Here is a 24,738-nt window from a genome sequence, read left to right on the forward strand (position 1 = left end):
TGTTTAGACACAGCTGGTGACAGGGAGATTAAACAAACAAACACTCACGCAGGCCGTTGTTTCTGTAATTATGGACTTTGAGAGCGCTTCTCCTTCAGTTTTCGTTGGTGCGCTGCATTAACATGATTTGGACTCACTTATGCCGAGTGTTTCATTACAGCCCGACGTCTGGAGAGCGCGGCGTTTGGGGATCACATTAAATTATGCTTTTTTTTTTCTTAAACTCAAGCTTAAAATTAATGAAGTGTTTATGTAATTAAGTTCTGAATATGAAAATAACACGGAAAATTCCACATTACCGATTCCTAATGTGGAAAATTGCTTCTTCTGATTGGAGGGACTGGAGTTATGTGGCAGCTGACGGCACGAGCACAAATCCAACGGCAATTTGCATATTATTATAAGTAGGTCAGTGCATTTATGAGAGTTTGTAGAACAGGAGAGAAGTGAGGAATTGAATTTCCACTTTTGTGTGTTGGCGTTTTTATAATTTTTATTTATTTAAAACGAGGACAGTGCACAGAAAACATTAATCTAAAGATAAAGATGATCTGCGCCAGATTTAGCTACAAGCTCCATCTGCGGCAGGTATGGAAGAACTTAAAGAACCTTTTTATGTTATTTTCTTTTATTTTGATTTGATTTTTATTTTATTTTATTTTTATTGTATTTTTATTTATTTATTTTATTTTTTATTTTAACTTTTTTATATTTTATTTATTTATTTTTATTTTATTAATTTTTTTATTTAATTTATTTTTTTCATTTTTTATTTATTTAATTATTTTTTATTTTATTTTTTATAACTTAAAAAAAAAAATTGTATTCATTTATTTCCTTGATGCATTGTACCAGACTTAACCTTGAGCTAATTTACACCTGCAGTCCCCTGAAACAAAACAACTCACGAACATTTGACACAACACAAACAGAGCGACATTAAAAAATACACATATACACAAAACATACACACACACAAAACATACACACACACAAAACATACACACACAATCTGAATCATGAAACGAAACATGCAGAGTCCATAATCCAAAACAAAACAAAAATGCTTAGACTTAACGATCACAGCTCAGAGTCTCATCAATAAAACCTGACCATTGAGTTGTAATTGACCCAGAACGTGTAAATGAGGCTTAACGGCGAGTAGTAGCGGCTCAGTTTGGGACCGGTCCAGACGCCAGAGGCAGAGGGAGGAGCCGAGGAGCAGAAAGGTACAGATCCGATCAGGTTATTTATTATTGAACCAGTTTAGGCCGAGCAAATCAGAGAAAAGGACTGATGAATGTGTTACAGCGCGGAGGTTCTGTGCGTCTGTATCGGGCCGTGCAGGTGCATTGTGGGGGTTTGGATGAACATCAACATCCGTGGCATCAGCGCCTTCTCTTCCAGTTGCTTTTGTAATGATCTGGTTTCTGGACGCGACTCGTTCATGAGTTTGAAAAGTCTTCCGAGAGCGTTTGGTGACCGGGTTTTGACTTGAATTCAGGTCGACGCGTTTGGCAGGAGTCGTGATATTTGGCCGCGGGTTCGTGCGTTCGCTCCGGGCTCGGTGTCGCACAGGTGGGTGGAGCGGCCTGCCAGGAGGAGAGGGAACAAATTGGTGCTCCAACAGCTTGGCACGGTCCCGTTGTTGGCTCCACTTTGCTGCTGCCGTCCTCCTTCCTCTTTTCGCTCGGTCTGAAGCGGAGGAAGCGATCGCAGACTCTCGTTCTCAGGTGTTAGATGGAGACGCAGGTTCCAGGGGTCTAATTGGCATCGCTCTGCCCAAATTCGCCAGGTATATGCGCCCTCCATCGCCCTCCGTCCTCCTCCGTCGCCCTTGCTCCTCCCCAATCCTGTCCCGCTTCAGACGTCCTCAGAGTCAAACCCCATTCATCAAATTATAGAGTCGCACAGTTTTGGAATAGAAACAAGATGGAGAGCGGAAATGAGGCACGAAGGACGAGAGAGGAGGGGGAGGACGAGGAGCGGGTTTGGGGGAGGGGTTTAGAGCGACGAGCGCGTTTGAGGGCGGGGCTTAGAGTGAGGTGTGGTTTGGGGGAGGAGCTGAGAGCAAGGAATGGTTTGTGGAAGTGGCTTAGAGCGAGTTTGGGGGAGGGGCTTAGAGCGAGGAGTGTGTTTGGGGAGGAGCTTAGAGTGAGGCGTGGGTTTGGGGGAGGGGCTTAGAGTGAGAAGTGGGTTTGGGGGAGGGGCTTAAAGTGGGGAGTGGGTCTGGGGGAGGGGCTTAGAGTGAGGAGTGGGTTTGGGGGAGGGGTTTAGAGTGAGAAGTGCATTTGGGGGAGGTGCTTAGACTGAGGCATAGGTTTGGGGGCGGGGCTTAGAGCAAGGTGTGGGTTTGTGGGAGGTGTTTATCCACTGCAGTAGTAGAGTTAAATAACTACAAAATATTTTTCGACAAAGTGGCTACTTTGAGGGTTTGAATCTAAAATATAAAAAATATTTAGTAAAGTTACTCAACATTTTCTCCTTGCTGCAAACTTCCATATCTCTGTCCTCATATATTTGTCTTCTGTGTGTATAAAATGTAGTTATTTCATTCTCCTTTTGCACAGATCTGAATCCTCTGTTTGTTCTTTGTGCTGTTTCTTTAAATGTCTCTCACTGAAATCCATGAATCAGACGGAAGTTATTCTCCCTGGAATAACCCCGAGTCTTGAGCCGAGAGCCGCTTTAATGACGTTTAAATCTATAATCTGTAATGTAGTTAAAGTCTGAGGGAGGCCGTGTTTGACCCATCATCTGGAGAAAAAAAAAATCTTTGAAAAAAATAAAGTTTTAAAATGTATTTGCTGTACAGATGCTAAGATTATTTTGTTAATCATAAATCTGCTCACGTTAGCGTCACTACTTCCTGTCCAGTTTTATCTTTATGAAGCTTTTGCAGAGTCAAGATGAAATGAGTAAATATTTAAAGATCAGACGGTGGGTCAGAGGTCAGAGGTCAGCAGTTTGGGTCAGGCAGTGGACAGGTGCATCAGAGGACACGAGAGATGTTTGTGTCTCAATGCTAATGCTAATGCTAATGCTAACTTTGAGGCATAATAAACAATAAAAAAAACCCACAAACATAAAAATAATTGGACAATTTTTATTTTTTTTATTTTGTGTTTTTTATTTGTGTTTGTGTGTTAATAAAAGTGACCGTTAGCTTTGAGACGCAGTGAGCTAGCGTGTTGCACCTGTTGTGATTACTCAGGTCAAAATGTAAATCATAAGATTAAAATAATAATTATGAGAATTGTAGAAGCCAAAAAAGTGAACTTCAATGTTTACATGATTTGAAGCTGGTCTCATACTAGAATAGAATCTAGGCTGAGTTCTTCTCTCAAACTGAAAACACTCTGTTGCACCTTGTGATGTCATCATGTGGTGATACAGGAAGTGCTCCACTGTGTTTTTAAACTCCACACACCTTCATTTATAGAATCATTTGGATCATCGCAGCTTCTGGAGTTGCCACTTATCTCGACTGAACTAAAGATAAAAGGAGGAGGAGTTAACTTGAAAACTACCACTTGATGACATCACAAGGTGGAACAGAACATTTTGAAATTTGGAGATATTACAGACTAATAATAAAATGTGACTCAAACATGTGTGAATGAAACAAAACACAACTCCAGGTCTGTTTTTGATGCGCTAACACTATTATAACACGACTTAAACCTCAAAAGAGTCAGTTTTGCGAAGTTTTAAAACACTTTGTCGTCCTTGTTTTAATGTGTATTTTGTAAGAGCAGTTTTGATTTGCAGAGGTTTGAGAACAGTAGGTACATTTGGGTCTGAGCAGCAGAGGAAGTGTGAGTGTAAAGACGGAAGAGGCCCCGTTAACTCCCTTTATTCAAAAGACTTGGACCAGCACAGGCCCCATTCTCCATCGCTCTGTTTTATCACAGAACAGGACGTCCTCTGTGTTATGGCCGACGACGGGACTGAGAAAGCAATCAATACGTAATCTGTGGGTTTTATTTATGTGGTCAGTGTGTGGTCAGTGTGTGTGTTTCAGATGTTCACTCACCATGGTTCAGTTTATACCAAAAATGAAGTGGACTAAGGCAGGGAGCGACCTCAGGGAAAGAAGGACCTGATTTGTCTGTTTTTAATGTTCATATCTTGATTTACAGACACAATAGTGAAATAAAAACCCCAGGATCATGTAGAGGGTTAATACGAACATTTAAGACCAAAATGAGTCTGAAGCAGCAGAGAGAGGACACAGTTTAAAAAATAAACTAAAAAAAAAATAAATAAAACTAAAAATAATAAAATAATTTAAAAAAATAAAAAAAAAACACCTAAAAAAATAAATAAAAATAACAAAAAAACCCAAAACCCTCAAAATAACTTCAAAAAAACACCTCAAAATAACAAAACAAAAAAAAAAAAAAAAAACTTAAAAAAACGACTAATAAAAAAAATAAATAAAAATAACTAAAAAAAAAAAAGCTCAAAATATCTAAAATAAAAACTAAACTCCAAATAATAATACAAAAAATGAACCCCAGGATCATGTAGAGGGTTAATACGAACATTTAAGACCAAAATGAGTCTGACAGCAGCAGGTACAGAGACAGGGGACAGTTTTTCAATAGAAAGTGAATTGGAGTCAGTCGATGGAGCAGGAAGTACGACATGATCACTTCCTATTTGTAACGCGGTGGCTAACAGGTTAGCTATGTCCATTTATATAAACAGTCTATGGATCAGACTGAGGTTGGGATGCGACATAAACTTGAATATTTATCAACATTTGTTATAATTGTGATAATCGCCAACAAAGATCGTCTCCATTACATCACAGAACGTGCAAAACAAACCTATTCCTCCTGATAATCTCTTCTAGATCACTGCTGTTTTCACTTATAACAAAGTACAGCTGTTTAAAGTATTACATGAGACTGACTCTTGTGAAGGTTAATCCATGTTATAATGTTGTTAGCACATCAAAAACAGACCTGGAGTTGTGTTTTGTTTCTTTTATTATTAGTCTGTTACATCTCCAAAGCTCAAAACGCTCTGTTCCACCTTGTGATGTCATCAAGTGGTAGGTTTCACGTTATAACTCCTCCTTTTACTTTTAGTTCAGTCGAGATAAGAGGCAATTCCCGGAGCTGGAATGATCCAAATGATTCTGTAAATGAAGGTGGAGTTTAAAAACACAGTGGAGCACTTCCTGTATCACCACATGATGACATCACAAGGTGGAACAGAGTGTTTTCCAGCCTAAATCTGCAGGTTTGTTTGTGAAACATGTGAGAATGAAACAAAACGCAACTTCAGGTCTGTTTGTGACGAGGAAACGACATTTTGACATAGATCAGAGAAGAAGGTAGGAAGAATAAAGATAAAATAACACTGAACGAGGGGGCGTGGCCAAACGTTAAACTGGGAGTGGATTTAATAATAATAATTTTGAATGAACAAGATTGAAATGTACAGGATGAACGACGCCTCTCAGCCAATAAAAATATATAAATATTTGGGTTGCGTAACGAAGCCTCTTATGTCGTAACATGAGCGCGTCTTTGTTTGTAAAATGCTGCGCTCGTTCCGTTATAAAGGACATGTGGCGCAGGGATGAGGGATTAGCATTAGCCGCGTTAATGTAGCCACTGTCAGGGCGCCGCGCCATGTGGAGACGCACAATACACACACAGGATTACACACAACAACAGCACCAGGGCTTTAATGGACCTCATATGGAGCAGGGCGAGGGACGGGAGTGTGGAGGAGAGGAGGAGAGGAGAGGAGGGGGAGAGGAGAGGAGGAGGAGAGGAGGGGGAGGGAGAGGAGAGGAGAGGAGGGAGAAGAAGAAGAGAGGAGGACAGAGGGGGAGAGGAGGAGAAGAAGGGGAGGAGGGAGAGGACAAGAGGAGAGAGCAGGGGAAGAGCGGGAAGGAGAAGGCAGGGGGAGCGAGGGAGAGGAGAGATAGGGGGAAAAGGGGAGAGAGGAAGTGCACAGCGGGAGAGGAGGGAGAGAAGAGGAAGAAGGGAGACGGAGAGGAGGGAGATATATGGGCCAGAGGTCATTTAAGCACAATTATAGGAGGAAGCAATACTTAATTCACCCACATTTACAGAGAGATAAAAAGAGAGGGGGAGGAGGGAGAGATATAGGGGTCAGAGGTCACATGAGCTTGCGTCTCTATTCACAGTTAAAGGAGAAAACGATGCTCAATGTTCCCCTCGTTACAGAGCGATAGGACTCTGATCCGACCACGACACAACTCCCCTTTTCCATATCCACATTTGTGTCGTGGGATTTTGTTTTAACTTCCAGCTCGGTGCTTCAGACGCCGTGTCCTCCTCATGACGAGCTCATTTAGATTGGACGGCTCCGTGTGTGAACGTCCTCAACACAGACCCACACTCTCCCAAACACCGACCACAGACTGAGCCACCGCAAAACTGTAAAACATCAACAGACCCTTCACTTCTGCAGGGTCTAGTTTTATATAAAAACGTCTCGTATTCGCCCGCTGCACACATCTGTTACCGAGCGCCAATTAAACGAGCTCACTGCTGCTGCCAATTAGGAAACTCAAACTGGGGATTCTGCTCAAGACGGTTTATTTAAAATCTATGGACTTCCTACATGTTACAGATTCATTTTGTACAAGGCATCGTTCTGTTTTGACTGTATTTAAAGAGTTAATTTGCACAAAAAGATAAAAGGAGATGGCGTGAGATTACACTTTCTGTTCCCTTTTGTTCATTTCTTGTTTAACTTTACGTCACAGTTGAGGTCTTTTTATATTTTATGAGGGTAAATAAATAACTGGACAACTCTGGATCATCCCTGGACGACTGAGGGATCACACATTAGGATATTACATTTAGTGTAGTAATATTTTTAAAAGTCAAATGCATTTCACTGCTCACAGAACATTTCTCATCCTTTTTGTTAAAATCCACTTTACATTTTACAGTATTGTCGTTGTTAATATTTGTAGAAGATGGAAACAAATGAAAAACACTTTGACAGTTTTAAAGTTTGTTTCATATTTGGAGAGAAATGACTTATTTTGACATATAATTCAGTAAATTTTTGTTCATTTCTGACCAAAGTGCTTCACTTAAAAGTCTACAAAAATGTATCGATATATTAAAGTGTATATATGTATAAATAGTATATATATTGTTGAAGGACACCATGTAGTAGGAAAGTATTATGCATTTTTGGCTGTTGTGAACGTAGACTGTTTATATAAATGGACATAGCTAACCTGTTAGCCGTCGTGGTCCAGCTTCATCGACTCTGGCTCCAATTCACTTTCTATTGAAAAACTGTCCTCTCTCTGTCTCTGCTGCTTCAGACTCATTTTGGTCTTAAATGTTCGTATTAACCCTCTACATGATCCTGGGGTTCATTTTTGAGTTTATTTTGTAAGTTTGTTTGTTTTTTTATTTATTTTGAGGATTTTTTTTTCTTTATTTTTTTTGTTATTTTGAGGGTTTTTTTTCTTTTTACTATATTTTTTATTTATTATTTTTTTGTTTATTTTCTTTCTTTATTTATTTATTTGTAATTTTTTAGTTTAGTTATTGTTTTGTTTTTTTTAGTTATTTTGATTTATTTATTTATTTTATTTTATTTTTTTCACTTTTTCCTGCTGCTGCCAGACTCGTCATTTTGGTCTTAAATGTTCGTATTAACCCTCTACATGATCCTGGGGTTTTTATTTAGCCACAGGTTTGATTGACAGCGTTGCTAAGCGTTTGCCCCTTGTACTGTGTCTTTATTCAGTCTACAGTTGTGAAAATAAAACATTTATAGAAAACCTCCACCCAAATATTTGCGCTGGACTAATGACATCGTTCTGTTTTGTTTTTCTCGCAGGGAGAGAACTCGGGACCGGCACAAATCCCGCAGTAAAGACAGTCGCTCGGAGAAGTCGGTCACTATCAACACCCCTCCGGCCGAGCCTCTGCTGGGGGACTCTTCTGTGAGAGGGGAGCCCGTCCAGGTGAGCCGCTCGTTTGGGCTTAGGGTCGCACACAATCGCCCCTCTGTCTCCATTTTTACGTCCATTTCCTGTGCGGAGAGCCAGGCTGATTCCTGCAGGATTTGGAGCAGAGATTTATCAAGCCCTGGTCAAAATGAGGGAGGGATGTTATAATTGTGTTTAGCCATCTGGTGTCGAGGGGCAGAGGGCAGAGGGACGGTCCACTCTGGCAAGTCTGGGATCTTGTGTTCTATTTATAAAGCTACAGCGACTCTTCAAACTGTCAAATTACTCACAATCTCACCGTTTATCTGTGTAAATTTAATAAAGACACAGATTATAGTTAATAACTTCCTTTACTAAAGCCGCGCCCGAGTGTCTGACACATAAGCTCATGTTTGGATTATGTCGCTTTGATGAAATACGCGTAAATCAGACGTATTTTCAGATGTTTCTCCATGTTCTACTCGTTTCTTCTCGTTGAGCCTCTGAAGTTTTATTTGGACTGATTCATGTTTGAGTTTAGTCTTTAATAGATTATTTTCAAGACGCTATTTTGTAGATAAATCCCAGTTTTCACCTCCACCGTGACACGCCCACTGCCCACTCGTCTCTCTCGTCTCCTCGTTCATCTCCTCGTTCTTGTCTCCTTGTTCTCGTCTCCTCTCTCGTCTCTTCATCCTCATTTCCTCGTTCGTGTCTCCTCTCTCGTCTCTTCATCCTCATCTCCTCGTTCTTGTCTCCTTGTTCTCCTCTCTCGTCTCTTCATCCTCGTCTCCTCGTTCTTGTCTCCTTGTTTTCCTCTCCTCTCTCGTCTCTTCATCCTTGTCTCCTCGTTCTTGTGTCCTCGTTCTTGTCTCCTTGTTCTCGTCTCCTCTCTCGTCTCTTCATCCTCATCTCCTCGTTCGTGTCTCCTCTCTCGTCTCTTCGTCCTCATCTCCTCGTTCGTGTCTCCTCTCTTGTCTCCTCTCTCGTCTCTTCATCCTCGTCTCCTCGTTCTCGTCTCTTCGTCCTCGTCTCCTCGTTCTCGTCTCCTTGTTCTTGTCTCCTCGTCCTCATCTTCTCGTTCGTGACTCCTCTCTCCTCTCCTCTCTCGTCTCTTCATCCTCGTCTCCTCGTTCTTGTCTCCTTGTTCTCCTCTCCTCTCTCGTCTCTTCATCCTCGTCTCCTCGTTCTTGTCTCCTTGTTCTCCTCTCCTCTCGTCTCTTCGTCCTCATCTCCTCATTCTCATCTCCTCTCTCGCCTCTTTGTCCTCGTCTCTTCATCCTCGTCTCCTCCTTCTCGTCTCCTCCTTCTCGTCTCCTCCTTCTCGTCTCCTCGTTCTTGTCTCCTCGTCCTCTCTTGTCTCCTCTCTCTGTGACGTACTCGCCCACTGTGACACGTTTTCAAACATGAACTCAGCTTGAAATGTTTCTTTTATTACATCGTTTTAGATGAATATTGTGATTCAAAATGTGTAAATTCAACAAAATGATCCACATAGATGAGAACTATAAAGACACAAACAGCAACTCTGGTTTAAAATGACTGTCGACAAGTTCAAACATGACATTATATACAGTAAGTCAACACTCGAGACTCCAGTTATAATAATCCTGATTGACTGGCAATTTGCTTTTTAAATCTTAAAATTGTATCAAATTATATTAATTTGCTGATCTCTTTATGCTTGTGGCTTTAATCCATGTTATAATCCTGTTCCCTTCTCAAAAACAGACCTGGACTTGTGTCTTGTTTCTTTTATTATTAGTCTGTTACATCTCCAAAGCTCAAAACGCTCTGTTCCACCTTGTGATGTCATCAAGTGGTAGTTTTCTAAGCTAACGGCGACGTCTTACCTTTAGTTTAGTAGAGACAGAGAGAAAGTCCGGGGCTGAAATGATCCAAATGATTCTAGAAATGCAGGTGTGTGGAGTTTAAAAACACAGCGGAGCACTTCCTGTATCACCACACGATGACATCACAAGGTGGAACAGAGCCTCACTGATTTATTTCGACTCATTCTGATGTGACGTGTTTGTGATGATGAGGAGCGGATTCATCGTCCCGTCTGGTTTGTTGCAGCTGTTACATTTGAGTAAAAAAGAACAGAGACGTCGGCGCTTCTCGACTCAAGCCCCGCCCCCTCTCAGCCGAGCGCGCGTGGCTCCGTGGCCTTCGTCCGCACACACACACACACACACGTTCGCTGCTTTTGGCCTAGTTGGCGCTCACTTCGGGCGCTCACTTGGGGCGGAGGAGGCTCAGTTTGTGTTACTCATTTCTCATGTGTTTTTGTTCTGGTCACACTGATAAACTCCTCACTGCGGCTGAAACATTTGGGAAAAATGTGAAACTAGTTGTTGTGTCCTTAGGCAAGACACTTCACCCACATAGTCACAGTATAAAAGTGCTGTGTGGGTGTGTGTGGGTGTGTGTGTGCGTGTGTGTGTGTGTGTGCGTGTGTGTGAGTCTGGACCGTACACTATAAATCCTGATCTTCTCCTGTACAAATGTTTGGATCTGTGTGTAAAGCAGAGTCTGGTTTTATTTCAGACTCTTCTTCTCGTCTGATTCCTGCTTTGGTTTGTGTTTCTTCACTGACGACTGGGCGGGACGGTTTAAGTGTGTGTGTGTGTGTGTGTGTGTGTGTGTGTAATCAGAGTGAGAGCTTAAACTGTGTCTGTCTGTGTGTGAGAATGTGTGTGCGTGCATCTGTGGGGGTGTGTTTGTGTGTGTATTTACGTGCGAGGAGTGCCTGTGTGTGTGTGTGTGTATGCATGCGTGTGTGTATTTGTATGTGTGTGTCGGGGTGCTTGTGTGTGTGTGTGTTAGGAGTACCTCTGTGTGGGTGTGTGTCTGTATGCTTCTGTAAGTGTGTGTGTGTGTATATGAAGAGTATCTGTGTTTGTGTGTTAGGAGTACCTCTGTGTGGGTGTGTGTCTGTATGCTTCTGTAAGTGTGTGTGTGTGTGTGTGTATGAAAAGTATCTGTGTTTGTGTGTTAGGAGTACCTCTGTGGGGGTGTGTTTGTGTGTGTCTATATGCATGTGTGTGTGTCTGTATGCTTCTTTATGTGTGTGTGTGTGTTAGGAGTACCTCTGTCTGCGTGTGTCTACATGTGTGTGTGAGGAGTATATATGTGTGTATATGCATGTGCGTGTGTGTCTATATACGTGTGGGTGTGTGTGTCTGTATGCTTGTGTGCGTTCATGTGTGAGGAGTATCTGCGTGTGTGTGTGTTAGGAGTACCTCTGCGTGGGTGTGTGTCTGCGTGTTTGCCTGTGTGTGTGTGTGTATGAGGAGTATCTGCGTGTGTGTGTTAGGAGTACCTCTGCGTGGGTGTGTGTCTGCGTGTTTGCCTGTGTGTGTATGAGGAGTATCTGCGTGTGTGTGTTAGGAGTACCTCTGCGTGGGTGTGTGTCTGTGTGTAGCATATGCAGTGTTCCCGTTGTGCGTCAGTCTGGTATCAGAGCTGTTTAATCATCGAGCGGCTGACGGAGCGGGGACGTCCTCACTCTGCCAAACATCAAGTTTCCTACAGTCAGAGCAGAGAAATGAAACGTGTGAGTGCAGATGCTCAGACGCTCAGACGCTCAGACCGCCGCACTGTCGGTTTACAAAAGTGTTTTTCTTGACTCTCTGTGGCTGAATTTTGTGTTGAGAGAAACACAATTTGAAGTTAGCAGTTTTGTGTCTTTAGGTGATTTAGTTTTCTGAGCATCTACTTCATAAATCTGATGTTTTCTGTGTTTATAAAATGTATAAAGTAGTAAAAATAAATAAAAAAACACTGATTGCGAGGGTGTGTCCAGACGTTTGGCGGTAGCAGGTTGCCAGGTCTGCGATTTTCCAAGGAATTGAGCATTTTTTTAAAGAAGAATATTGTCCAATTGAAACATCTGAATTTCAGTGACAAATCTTCATATTCAAAACCTTCTCCATGTGAAGAGGGGGCGGGGCTGTGTGAAGAGGGGCGGGGCTGTGTTTTGTGTGTTTTTTTCAGACGTTCTTGTGCAGGTTTTGTCTCTAAAACCTGGCAACCCTGACTGGTGTAGCTCAGGGCTCAGGGTGGAACTGTGTCAGGTCCTATTGTCAAAAGGCTTTGAAGCAAATCTTATCGTACAAACTGGTATTTTTCAGACTCCTTTGCGACGAAATATCCAAAAAGTAAACGCACAAATGTTGAACGTGATCCTTTCTATCAGTGACTAGACCCAAGAACTCCCTGTAAGGCTGAGATGACAACAAAAATCGGCGTTTTAACAACTTAATTTTAGCTTCGTGCTTCTGTCAAATACTATTGCCGTATTTACCTCATTAGGCCCCGCCCTTTTTTGCTTCTAAATGCTTCTAAACCGCGTCTTCTTTGTGGTAGCTCCTCCGATTGAGCAGGAATCCCGTTCATTTCAGTGGAAAATTGTTTTACCGAAAAGTTTTGCCGCTAAAATCTGATATAAAGTCGGTTCAGTTGTGTAAAACTTTGTGTTTTCATGTGACCGACAAGTCAACACTGCCCCCTTTGTCTGGGAGGATTTAAAACGCCTCTTAGAACTTATTTACGGCACCACACAAGTACTGAATATTCTTTATACTAGACTAAAATATATTGTGTCTTTAGTAAAAATTTGCACTGGTAAAAATTGAAAACGCTGTGTCCTTTTTATCTCGAATTAGTTCCGTTCTTCGTGTGACAGCTGTCGTAAATACTCCGATGTTTTGCAGGTTTGTGACTCATTCTCAAACTGAGCAAATAGAGATCTTTGTATTGACTCCCTTCTGCCTGACTACCCGAAATTATCTCCAAAAACAGCTCCTGTAAACTCCCCCGTTGCACTGGAAACACATTACAGAGCCAAAGAGCCAAGCCCAGTTTCTGCTCAGTAAAACCCTGTGATTGTCCTTGATTACTTTTTATGTTCGATTTGAGCCTTTCCAACAAGTTTGACTTTTGTAAACAAGCCAAACGCTGCAGGCGGTTTACTCATCTGAATAATAGACAGAGCAGAGCGGCGCCTTGACTTGGGCTCGCACGCCGTTAGCAGACAGAACCTCGCACGCCGTTAGCAGACAGACAGAACCTCGCACGTTGTTAGCAAACACGACCATGCACGCCGTTAGCAGACAGAACCATGCACGCCGTTAGCAGACAGAACCATGCACGCCGTTAGCAGACAGAACCATGCACGCCGTTAGCAGACAGAACCATGCACGCCGTTAGCAGACAGAACCATGCACGCCGTTAGCAGACACAACCATGCATGCCGTTAGCAGACAGAACCTCGCACGCCGTTAGCAGACACAACCATGCATGCCGTTAGCAGACAGAACCATGCACGCCGTTAGCAGACAGAACCATGCACGCTGTTAGCAGACAGAACCATGCACGCCGTTAGCAGACAGAACCTCGCACGCCGTTAGCAGACAGAACCATGCACGCCGTTAGCAGACAGAACCATGCACGCCGTTAGCAGACAGAACCTCGCACGCCGTTAGCAGACAGAACCATGCACGCCGTTAGCAGACAGAACCTCGCACGCCGTTAGCAGACAGAACCATGCACGCCGTTAGCAGACAGAACCATGCACGCCGTTAGCAGACAGAACCTCGCACGCCGTTAGCAGACAGACAGAACCTCGCACGCTGTTAGCAGACAGAACCTCGCACGCCGTTAGCAGACAGAACCATGCACGCCGTTAGCAGACAGAACCATGCACGCCGTTAGCAGACAGAACCTCGCACGCCGTTAGCAGACAGAACCATGCACGCCGTTAGCAGACAGAACCTCGCACGCCGTTAGCAGACAGAACCATGCACGCCGTTAGCAGACAGAACCATGCACGCCGTTAGCAGACAGAACCATGCACGCCGTTAGCAGACAGAACCATGCACGCCGTTAGCAGACAGAACCATGCACGCCGTTAGCAGACAGAACCATGCACGCTGTTAGCAGACAGAACCATGCACGCCGTTAGCAGACAGAACCTCGCACGCCGTTAGCAGACAGAACCATGCACGCCGTTAGCAGACAGAACCTCGCACGCCGTTAGCAGACAGAACCATGCACGCCGTTAGCAGACAGAACCATGCACGCCGTTAGCAGACACAACCATGCACGCCGTTAGCAGACAGAACCATGCACGCTGTTAGCAGACAGTCAGAAAACCTGCCTCTGTTTTTCACTACAGTTGGGTCACGTGACTAATCGTTTCATTCGTGTTTTAGACTTTGCTGGTGTCAGTTTTAGATTTAGAGCTGGGGCCTGTGTTACTCTGCAGATTTCTTCCAAAAACTCTTAAATTCCCACAAACTTCAGCTCCACAAATGTTGAAGTTTAATTGTTATTTCGCAGCGACAGTGGCTCACTTGGTAGAGCGTTTGTCTACTGATCTGAAGGTTGGCGTTGACCCCAGCTCATGGTTCCTTTGAGTCTTGAAGATGGAAAAGCGCTGTATAAAAACAGATCATTTGTTTGGGATTGGCTCCTCAAACTTGTCATATTGATCTCGTGGTTTAAACTCCTTTCAGCTGACAACGGCGTGTTTTGTGTTGAATAATGGCACCACTTTTAGACGCTGTTGTGATTAAAAACACGTCACTTTTGTTTGTTTAAACTGACGGAGAAGACGATGAACTTTGGGTCAGGTTTTTCATGCGGATTGGCTCAGGAATTACAGAGATATTAACGACAAACCAGGTCAACACATCCGTAATCTGACAGTTACACGGAGAACTCCACCTGAGAATGACGTGACCTCTGACCTGTGACCTCTGACCTCCAGGTTCATGTTAAATTGCAGTGAACTCAGGCTTTTGTGTGACTCTGCCGTGTTATTACTGCTGCGTATAAGCGGATATTTGAGGTCGTGAGGCAGGAGGTTTGGCCCGGGTTAGCGTGGGTTAGCTCGGGTTAGCTTTGGTTAGCGTGGCATGCTAGGACCGCGGCTCTGATGTGGCTTCTCATTGTGTGCAAGTGTCAAACAGTAGAAATGTGATCCGTTTAAGGCAGAGCACATTCTCTGAGCGTTGGCGCCTCGTTCCCTCTGATGATGTACAGTTTATATTTAGACGGTGTTTATCCTCGTGTTATTAGCACATTATTTATAGACACGGCTGCTCTCCTCTATATAAATTTGATATTTTCTTCGTGTTCAGTTCTCGCCAAGTCGTTCATTCACCGTCAGCTTTAACCACAAACCTCAAACGTCATCGCCGCCGCCGCCGCCGCCAGACCAAAGCTGTGAAAACGAGGAAGTTATTTGACACTGGTTAAAAATATATATATGGAAAAAGAACAAAAAAGTTTAATAGCTTCTCCCTCTACTCTCTCCTCCTCCTCTCACCCTTTCCTCCTATACTTCCCTCCTCCTCTCCCCCCTTTCCTCCTTTTCCCTCTCTCCTCCCCTCTCCCTTTCCTCTTCCTCTCTTTCCCCACTCTCTTCTCCTTTTTCTCCTCCTCCTCTCTCTTCTTCCCCCTCTCTCTGCTCATTTCCTCCCCTCTCTCTTCTATCTTCTCTCTCCTCCTTTTACTCTCTCTCCCCCTCTCCTCCTCTCTTCCTTTCCTCCTCCCCTCTTTCCCACTCTCTCCTCCGTTCTCCTCTGCCCTCCTCTCCCTCCCTCCTCCTTCTCCACTCTCTTCCTTTTTCTCCTCCTCTTCTCTCTTCTCCCTCTGTCTGTGCTCAGTTCCTCCCCTCTCTCCTCTCTCTTCTCCTCCCTCTGTCTCTGCTTGGTTCCTCCCCTCTCTCCCCCTCTCTCTCCTCCCTTCTCCTCCCTCTGTCTCTGCTCGGTTCCTCCTCTCTCTCCTCCTCCCCTCCCTCCCCATTCTCTCTCTCCTCCCTCTGTCTCTGCTCGGTTCCTCCCCTCTCTCCCCCTCTCTCCCCTCTCTCTTCTCTCTCCTCCCTCTGTTTGTGCTCGGTTCCTCCCCTCTCTCCTCCTCTCTCCACCTCTCTCTCCTCCCTCTGTCTCTGCTCAGTTCCTCCCCTCTCTCCTCCTCTCTCCCCCTCTCTCCCCTCTCTCTTCTCTCTCCTCCCTCTGTTTGTGCTCGGTTCCTCCCCTCTCTCCTCCTCTCTCCCCCTCTCTCTCCTCCCTCTGTCTCTGCTCAGTTCCTCCCCTCTCTCCTCCTCTCTCCCCTCTCTCTTCTCTCTCCTCCCTCTGTTTGTGCTCAGTTCCTCCCCTCTCTCCTCCTCTCTCCCCCTCTCTCTTCTCTCTCTTCTCTCTCCTCCCTCTGTCTCTGCTCGGTTCCTCCCCTCTCCTCCTCTCTCCTCCTCTCTCCTCTCTCCTCTTCTATCTCCTCCCTCTGTCTCTGCTCGGTTCCTCCCCTCTCTCCTCCTCTCTCCTCCTCTCTCCCCTCTCTCTTGTCTCTCCTCCCTCTCTCCTCCTCTCTCCCCTCTCTCTTGTCTCTCCTCCCTCTCTCCCCCTCTCTCTTCTCTCTCCTCCCTCTGTCTCTGCTCAGTTCCTCCCCTCTCTCCTCCTCTCTCTCTCCTCCTCTCTCCTCCTCTCTCTCCTCCCCTCTCCTCCCTCTGTCTCTGCTCTGTTCGTTCAGATCATTAAAGTGTCGTTTTCGTTCCAACATGAGTCAGACTCAAACTGCTGCTCATGGAAACACAGACAGAACAAGTAAAAACTCTAGAGCGCTTCACCTCACGACCACATCAGGGACGCCATGTTGGATCTGCTGAACTATCAGTAATCACTTTTATCGTCTTGTTTCTGTTTTTATTGTTAGTTGTTAATAACCTTATATATGTGAATATGTGTTATGAATATAGGCTTAACAGAAAAAATCGATAAGTAATAAATAAAATCCAATACAAAAACATTTTAATTACAGTGTGTCTTAAATGTCCAATATGACACAAAACTGACTCTTGTAGCTTTAATCCATGTCCTAATACTACTACCTCATCAAAAACAGACCTGGAGCTGTGTTTTGTTTCATTCACACATGTTTGAGTCACACTTTATTATTAGTCTGTTACATCTATGACGCTCAAAACGCTCTGTTCCACCTTGTGATGTCATCAAGTGGTAGTTTTCAAGTTAACAGCTCCTTTTACCTTTTAGTTCAGTCGAGATTAGGGCAATTCCAGGACTCCTGAAATGATCTAAATGATTCTAGAAATGAAGGTGTGTGGAGTTTAAAATCACAGTGGAGCACTTCCTGTATCACCACATGATGACATCACAAGGTGGAACAGAGCGTTTTTCAGTTTGAGAGAAGAACTCAGCCTAAATATGCAGGTTTTTTGTGTGTTAAACATGTGTGAATGAAACAAAAACACATCTCCAGGTCTGTTTGTGATGAGAAAAGTGCATTATGGGACATTTCAGTTTGACGTTCTGTGAGTCGAGCTGCTCTGAATCGTCCTGAACAGCAGTGAACTCGTGCCCTCCTCTCACTAACACAGCGTCTGCACGGAGCCAGCGCCTCGCCACTACACCGCAGTGTGCAACGGGCCGGAAGCAACGGGCCGAGAGTGCTACAGAGGAGACCACAGAAAGAGAGGAGACGCCTCGAGGGAACAAGGACACAAGGAAATAAGGAGGTAGTGAGCACGGAGAATAGGAGACGGGCAGCGCGGCGTGGACGGAATCGGAGTGTTATTTTATTTACAAGAAGGAGGGGGCGCGTGTTTACTTTTGTGCAACCTTTCTCCCTCCATAAAGCTTTACATTAGGTGGCGTGCGCAGTCCTCCCGAGGCATCATGGGAGTTTTTTTGTACCTTATAAAGCAGAGTGGGCTCCAGAGCAGCGGGGCGTCTGAGAGGTCATCCACTACGATATGAAACGAGGGGGAAAAGGGCAGATTTGAAGAGGAGATGTGTGAAACGCTGTGATATTTCGACGGAACAAATGGAGGAGCTGACGGTGCAGGCGGAGGCGCTGGGGGAGGCGCTGGGGGAGGATGAGGTGCTGCAGGTGCTGGAGGTCTGTAAGACGGTGGAGGAGATAAAACAAGTCATTGTCACGACGATGGATCAAGACGCGATCACGAACTCGCCTCCTGTGGGGAGTCCAACGGCGGGAGAGAAGGTAAAGGAGAGGAGGAGGGGAGGAGGGGAGACGGGTGGAGAGGGGGAGGAGGAGGAGACAGGGGGAGAGGGGGAGAAGGGGGAGAGGAGACGGGGAGAAGGAGGAGAAGGAGAGAGGAGGAAAGGAAAAGGAGGGAGGAAGGGGAGAAGAGGAAAGGAGGAGAAAAGGGGTGAGGGAGGAGAGAAGACAGATGGAGAGAGGAAGGGGAGAGGAGGAAAGGAGAAGAAAAGGGGGTGAGGGAGGAGAAGAGGAGATGTAGAGTGGAGGAGAGGAAGGGGAGAGAAGTAGAAGGGGATGAAGCAGGGGGAGAGGGATGTTGTAGACGATGAAGAGAGTGGGGGAGGTCGAGAAGGGATGATAGGGAGAAGGAAAGAGGGAGAGAGAGGGAGGCAGGGGAGAGGGGTGGGGGAGAGGAGGGGAGAAAAGGGGGAGAGGGAAAGAAGGAGAGGAGGAGAAGGAGAGAGGACAAGATGGAGAGAGGAGGGGAGGAAAAGGAGAGAAGGGGATGAAGCAGGGGAGAGAGGGGTTGGGTAGACGAGGGAAGAGAGGGGGAGAGACTGAGACGGGATGATAGGGAGGAGAGAGGGAGGAGATGGACAAAGGGGGAGAGGAGAGGAGGGGAGAAAAGGGAGGAGAGAGGGTGAGAGAAGAGAGAAAGGGGCAGAGGAGGAGAAGGGGAGAGGCAGAGAGCAGGAGAGTCGAGGAAGAGGAAAGGAGAGGCAGAGAGGAGAGGAGTGAGGGAGAAGGGCAGAAAGGAAGAAGGGGAGACTCTGAGAGTAGGAGAGGGAGAGGAGAAGAAGGGGAAAGGAGGAGAGGAGCAGAGGGGAGAGAAAAGAGGCAAGTTTCATCATCAGAGCTGGAATTGTAACTGAACTGAAAGGCGGAAACTAGTAAACGACAAACACTTTACGTACTTGGACAACTTCAAATATAAAACGTGCTAAAAATGTGTTTAAAATGTGTGAGTTTAGTTGAGTTGAGTGTAAAATTATCCACAGAAATATCACTTTATGACAGTAAATTAGTTTTATTTATACTTTTAACCCTATTTTGAGTTGTCGTATTACGAAAATCCATCTCATATTCACCGTCTGCGTCATCAAAAACAACATTCACGTTCATGTATTTCCCCAAATCTTTTTCCTCTGTGTGAGTTTACGTGTTTGCTCCGGTGTCACGTGTTCATGTTCATGCGTCCCACTGCTTTTGTGTGTTCCATATTGTAAAGTCGCGCTAACATTAATGCTCCTTTAGTTGTTTATTTTTAGCTGCGCCTCAGGATGTTCAGATCTGTAGAAAAATCAAGGACTTTAAGGTTTATGTCAGCGCCGCTCCAACACGTGAGGGACATGTCCTTTTGTTAACCCAACACTTGTGGATATGTTTGTGTTTCTTTTGTAAAAATCAGTGTTTTTATTATCATTGCGGAGTCTGTATCAAGTATCGAAATGGAGTTTGAACACTGTAGATCTGGACTAGAATAGATATTTATAGTTTATATTTCTCCCCATTGTTCTGTAACTTCGCTCTACCTTCGTTTTGTTCTCGTTAATCAGCTGTCGTGCTTTTAGCCTTGTTCTACCCGCCTGTTGAGACCTCAGTGCCCTCTCCCGACTTTAAACAAAGATAGTTTTAAAAGGCATATTCTCCGGTTATGTTTTACCCAACAAAAACACCGCTCTTCCTCCCAGGAGTAAGTAGAGTGCTCTGGTTCGTGAGCTCAGAGCAGTGGATCCGGCTCTTGACTCACCGCTGACACAAAAACAACCATTAGCCAACTTTGATTTACCGCGAGAGAATAGATAATAGTTATTTTTATCTTTAGTGAAGAAAGAAAACATGACAGAAGGTTTTTAAAATGCAGCTGGGTTTGTACATGCCCCATCGTGACCTTTATTATACAGGACATGTTTAAACGCCTGAGCTGTAAAGCCTCATGAACCAGACTGACATCTCTGTGTTTTATACAGTCTGGGCCACATGTTATAGACTGTTTATATAAATGGACATAGCTAACCTGCTAGCCGCCACTTTCTAAATGAGAAGTGATCATGGGCGCACTCCTGGCTCCATCGACTCTGGCTCCAATTCACTTTCTATTGAAAAACTGTATCATCTCTCTGTACCTGCTGCTTCAGACTCGTCATTTTGGTCTTAAATGTTCATATTAACCTGCTCTACATGATCCTGGGGTTCACTTTTTTTTTCTTTTTTTTTTAATTGAAAAACTGTGTCCCGTCATTTTGGTCTTAATTTTTTTTTTTTTTGTTATTTTGATTTATTTTTGTTATTTATTTACTTTTGTTATTTTTTGTTTTTAGTTTGTTTTTTGTTTTTTCTTTATTTTGTTTTTTTTTATTATTTTGCATTTATTAATTTACTTTTGTCAATTTTTGTTTTTTTTTTTTCTTTATTTTGTTTTTTTATTATTTTGCGTTTATTAATTTACTTTTTTATTTTTCAGTTGTTTGTTTTTTTTGTTTTTTTTTATTTATTTTTGAAAAACTGTGTCTTTCTTTTTTTCTTATACAAATTAACTGGTCTGGACAAGTTTGATTATCTAAAATGTACAAATTTCTAGTAAAATTATTCAAATCTACAAGCAAATTCGGGTGGGAAGGGGCGTTACCTTCAACAGTCTTGCTCTGGATTGGCTCTTTGGTTGCTATGATACCTGGACCTTGCGTATACCTGTCAATGACGCCCATTTGACATATTCGTAAAATATTGAAGTGTGTTCTGGATCCCAGGTAATAGAATATAAACACATTTGTCTATAGAGAACATACACAGGCTATACTCATTTTTATAGATTCACTTTAATCTTACTTTGACCTGAAGGAGCCACGTTTTGCCTCGATCAGCTTAAATGCTAATGCTAATGCTAATGCTACTACTTTTACATTAAAAATCAATACGTCACCAGGTTATGAAGCTATGAATTTGTGAAAGCAGCATTTTAGAGGTAATTCGACCCTGCGTTGATGTGTTTAATGCTTCCCCACGGTCTCATATTCCCTCTTTACTCTGCAGCTCTGCCAAATGCAGTTTATCAAAGGAATATCTGACTGGCACATTCTTTGTCTTATCGCCTCCGTTTGAAGCCGTTTAAGTCGTCGGAGCTGCTGCTGTGTGGAGGAGATGGAGGGATCTTTGACTTCTGCACATGGCTCTTGTTAATGCCGCCCGATTAGACGCCTTTGTTTTTCTGTGCTGTAGATTTTTACCTCGTTAAGTTCCACGTTTGATTGAGCCGAGCGGTGCAAATAAACCTCCAGCTGATTAGGTTTTTGTAGCAGAAGCCGATAGGAAAACTCAAACCAGACACCTCAAGCATCGCCCTACAAGGAAGTATTCCACACCCAGGTTAAAGCAAACGTTAACTTTACTGTTCCTGGAAATTTGTCCTCTGCGTTTGATCCATCCTTCAATGCCAGGGCTTAAGCTAGGTTTGGTCAGGAGTAGACGCTAACTACAGAATTAGCTTTTTCTACAAGATTCTGGTTAATGGGGAACAAAAGCACCCATAAGAAAGCAACTCAGACACAGAGAGAACATGCAAACTCCACAAAGACACAGAAAGAACATGCAAACTCCACATAGAAACCGGCAGAACATGCAAACTCCGCACGTAAAGGCAACTCAGCTGAACCAGATCCTTTCTTTTATGAGGCAATAGTTGTAGTTTACTTGACCTATAATGACCTTTGCTCAAAAAAGAATAAAAATTAAAACACATTTTGTTTTATGGAGAGTTTTTCTAAACACTGAGGCTGAAATATTGGGGAGTACTTTTTATATTCATTGTTAGTATTTTAGTATTTTACATGTGTTAAGTCCATATGACATTTTCCCATTTAACCCAGTCTAAAGAGCCCACCTCCTCTTTGTGTTTAGTGACATTTGGATCATGCTCTTCCTACTTTCTGCTTCATTATGTTTTTCTATAGTCCCTCCTGCTCTCTCTTCCTCCTTCTCCTCCTCTTTCTCAACCTCTTCCTCCTTCTCCTCCTCTTCCTACGCCTCTTCCTCCTTCTCCTCCTCCTGCTCGTCACTGGGCCCATGTTTTCCTTGTAAAACTCTCATGAGAGTTTTACAAGGAAACGGGAGTGAATGAGGCAGGTGTTTTGCTCACTGTAGATCTCCATGTTGGTTTATGTGACTCTCTCCTCCTCAGATCCATGTTATTATCACAACTCTCTCCTCAGGTCTATGTTATTATCTGTCTCCTCAAATCCATGTTATTATCACGACTCTCTTCAGATCCATATTATTATCATGATTCTCTTTCTCTTTTCCTCAGATCGATGTTATCATGACTCTTTCTTTTCCTCAGATCCGTATTATCACAACTCTCTCTTCAGATCCATGCTATTATCACGACTCTCTCTCCTCAGATCCATGTTATTATCACAACTCTCTCTCTTCAGATCCATGTTATTATCACGACTCTCTCTTCAGATCCATGTTATTATCACGACTCTCTCCTCCTTTTATTATCACGACTCTCTCTTCAGATCCATGTTATTATCACGACTCTCTCCTCCTTTTATTATCACAACTCTCTCTCTCCTCAGATCCATGTTATTATCACGACTCTCTCTTCAGATCCATGTTATTATCACATCTCTCTCTCTCTCCTCAGCTCCATCCTGCTCAGGTGTAATTGGCTGTGTCTTTCAGCTCTTTGTTTTCCCTCCTCTCCTCCATTACCTCATGCTTGCGCTCTCCGGGTTACTCCTACTTTAGAGTGATAAATGGGAATAGGCCTGAACCAGATCACGTCCTGCTGATTGGTTAATCCCAGCAGGAAATGTGGGTCACTCCTGGTTATTTTTAGTGTTGCTAACACAGGGAAAGTCCAGGTAGAGAAGTGAGGACACAGCATAGAAATAACACGCAACACTGTGAAAATATACTTTAAAATGATGAAAACTTAGAATCTGGAGAGTGGAGTCAGACGGTTGCACAGTCGTCTGCTTCACTTGTTTTGTAGCATTAGTAATAATAATATAATTCTATTTAGAAGCAACACTCTGGACTCTAAGGGACACAAGAGTTTTAGGACTAGTTTTAAATCAAAATCAACTTTTCAGATCTTAAACCATCTTCTTGTTTCTTCTCACTGAGCCTCTGAAGTTGTATTTGGAGTAATTCACGTTTGAGTAATCTCCATTTTGCCGATCTACCCTCGTTTTCGCCTCCACCGCGACACTCCCACTGTGACGGTTATTTTCTGAAGTGATCATGATGTAATTGGTCACATTCTTATCCAGCGCTTTTCCACCTTTAAGCCTCAAAGCGCTTTATATCGAGGAACTACGCTGGAATCGCACTGCCAACCTATGGGTCACTGGATCTGACCGCTCAACCAGTGATGTTTATGTCGAGAGCGGGATTCAAACCACCAACTTTCGGATTAAGAAGTGTGATATTGTCGTAGCTCAGTTGGTAGAGTTGGGCGGACAGTTTTACGCTTTTGGGTTGGACTTAGTTACGCAGTTACTCAGATAAATTCCCAGTGTTTCAGGTCACTCCCATCAAACTGAAAAAGTGTTCTTGGTGTCCAGATGTCCACCTTTGTGACCATCTTTACATTCACCAAGTTAAGCGTTACACTTTTGAATATATTTTGCCTCATAAAAATACTTTATGGGTCCTTTCTGCCCCCGAGCCCGGTGTCGTCTGCCCTGCGCATCTCGAGTCCTGTTCTCACGGTTAAACCCTCACACCTGTTGCTTCTCTGTGTGACTGACTCTCGAGTAAAACGCTGCTGTCGGCTGGTCCAAATTGAGAATAATGAGATGTGTTTTGTGTTGTGCTGTGTCGGGGCTGGTGGCTGTAGACCAGAGTAAACCGTTCTTCCGGTCTGTGTGGAAAAGCAGAGCGTCTCCTGTGTGCTCCTCTCTCTTATAATTAATGAAGACACTTTCACTGGGCCAGGCCAAAAACAACTCACTTGAACTGACCGCACGCCAACATTTATTATTTAAATCAGTGCGTTTGTGTTTGTGTGTTTGCCTGTGTTAATAAAAGCACTCGATATAAGGCCCTTAAGGCTTTGGACTGTGTGAAGTTTTTCTCCTTGACAGATGCTGAAAATAAGTTGAAGTGTTAATGTTCAGAGTCATATTTTAGTCCTGTTGTTCTTGTAATGGTCCTTCTTTGGTCCTTGACTACAGCGTGTTTGGGCCAGTCAGAATCTGTTTTAATTTAAACAAACTGCACAAAAGAAAACAGGATTGCAATGTATTTTTAAGAAAGCAAGACGGTTATCAAAACTACATTTTTCCTGGTATCGTACTCCATTGTCCAGGCATGTTTTTTATTCACTTTCACTTTCAGGGTTTATGGGTCCTGTCTTCGCTCTATGGGTCCTGTCTCCACTCTATGGGTCCTGTCTATGCTCTATGTGTCCTGTCTGCGCTCTATGTGTCCTGTCTGCGCTCTATGTGTCCTGTCTGCGCTCTATGTGTCCTGTCTGCGCTCTATGTGTCCTGTCTGCGCTCTATGTGTCCAGTCTGCGCTCTATGTGTCCTGTCTGCGCTCTATGGGTCCTGTCTGCCCTCTATGGGTCCTGTCTGAGCTCTATGTGTCCTGTCTGCGCTCTATGTGTCCAGTCTGCGCTCTATGTGTCCTGTCTGCCCTCTATGTGTCCTGTCTGCACTCTATGGGTCCTCTTTATTTGAGCAACTTACTGCAGCCACTCCACCCAGCTATGCCCAAATCCAGTCTCAAGACCAGAGATGACTGAGCCTTTTCTT

The 24,738-nt window shown here is 43.8% G+C and overlaps 1 protein-coding gene across 2 annotated transcripts in view; it reads left to right on the top strand.

The window, feature by feature from the left end:
- LOC117382203 (vang-like protein 1) overlaps nucleotides 1-24,738 on the top strand; it is a 67,122-nt gene that overhangs the window by 16,985 nt on the left and 25,399 nt on the right. For both annotated transcript variants that reach the window (XM_055227408.1, XM_055227410.1), the window contains exon 3: nucleotides 7,858-7,984. In XM_055227408.1, the coding sequence (XP_055083383.1) occupies nucleotides 7,858-7,984 (127 nt within the window). The remainder of the gene's footprint in view (nucleotides 1-7,857; nucleotides 7,985-24,738) is intronic.

Source organism: Periophthalmus magnuspinnatus, chromosome 2 (assembly GCF_009829125.3).
Source record: "Periophthalmus magnuspinnatus isolate fPerMag1 chromosome 2, fPerMag1.2.pri, whole genome shotgun sequence".
In the NCBI taxonomy this organism is placed as follows: domain Eukaryota; kingdom Metazoa; phylum Chordata; class Actinopteri; order Gobiiformes; family Gobiidae; genus Periophthalmus; species Periophthalmus magnuspinnatus.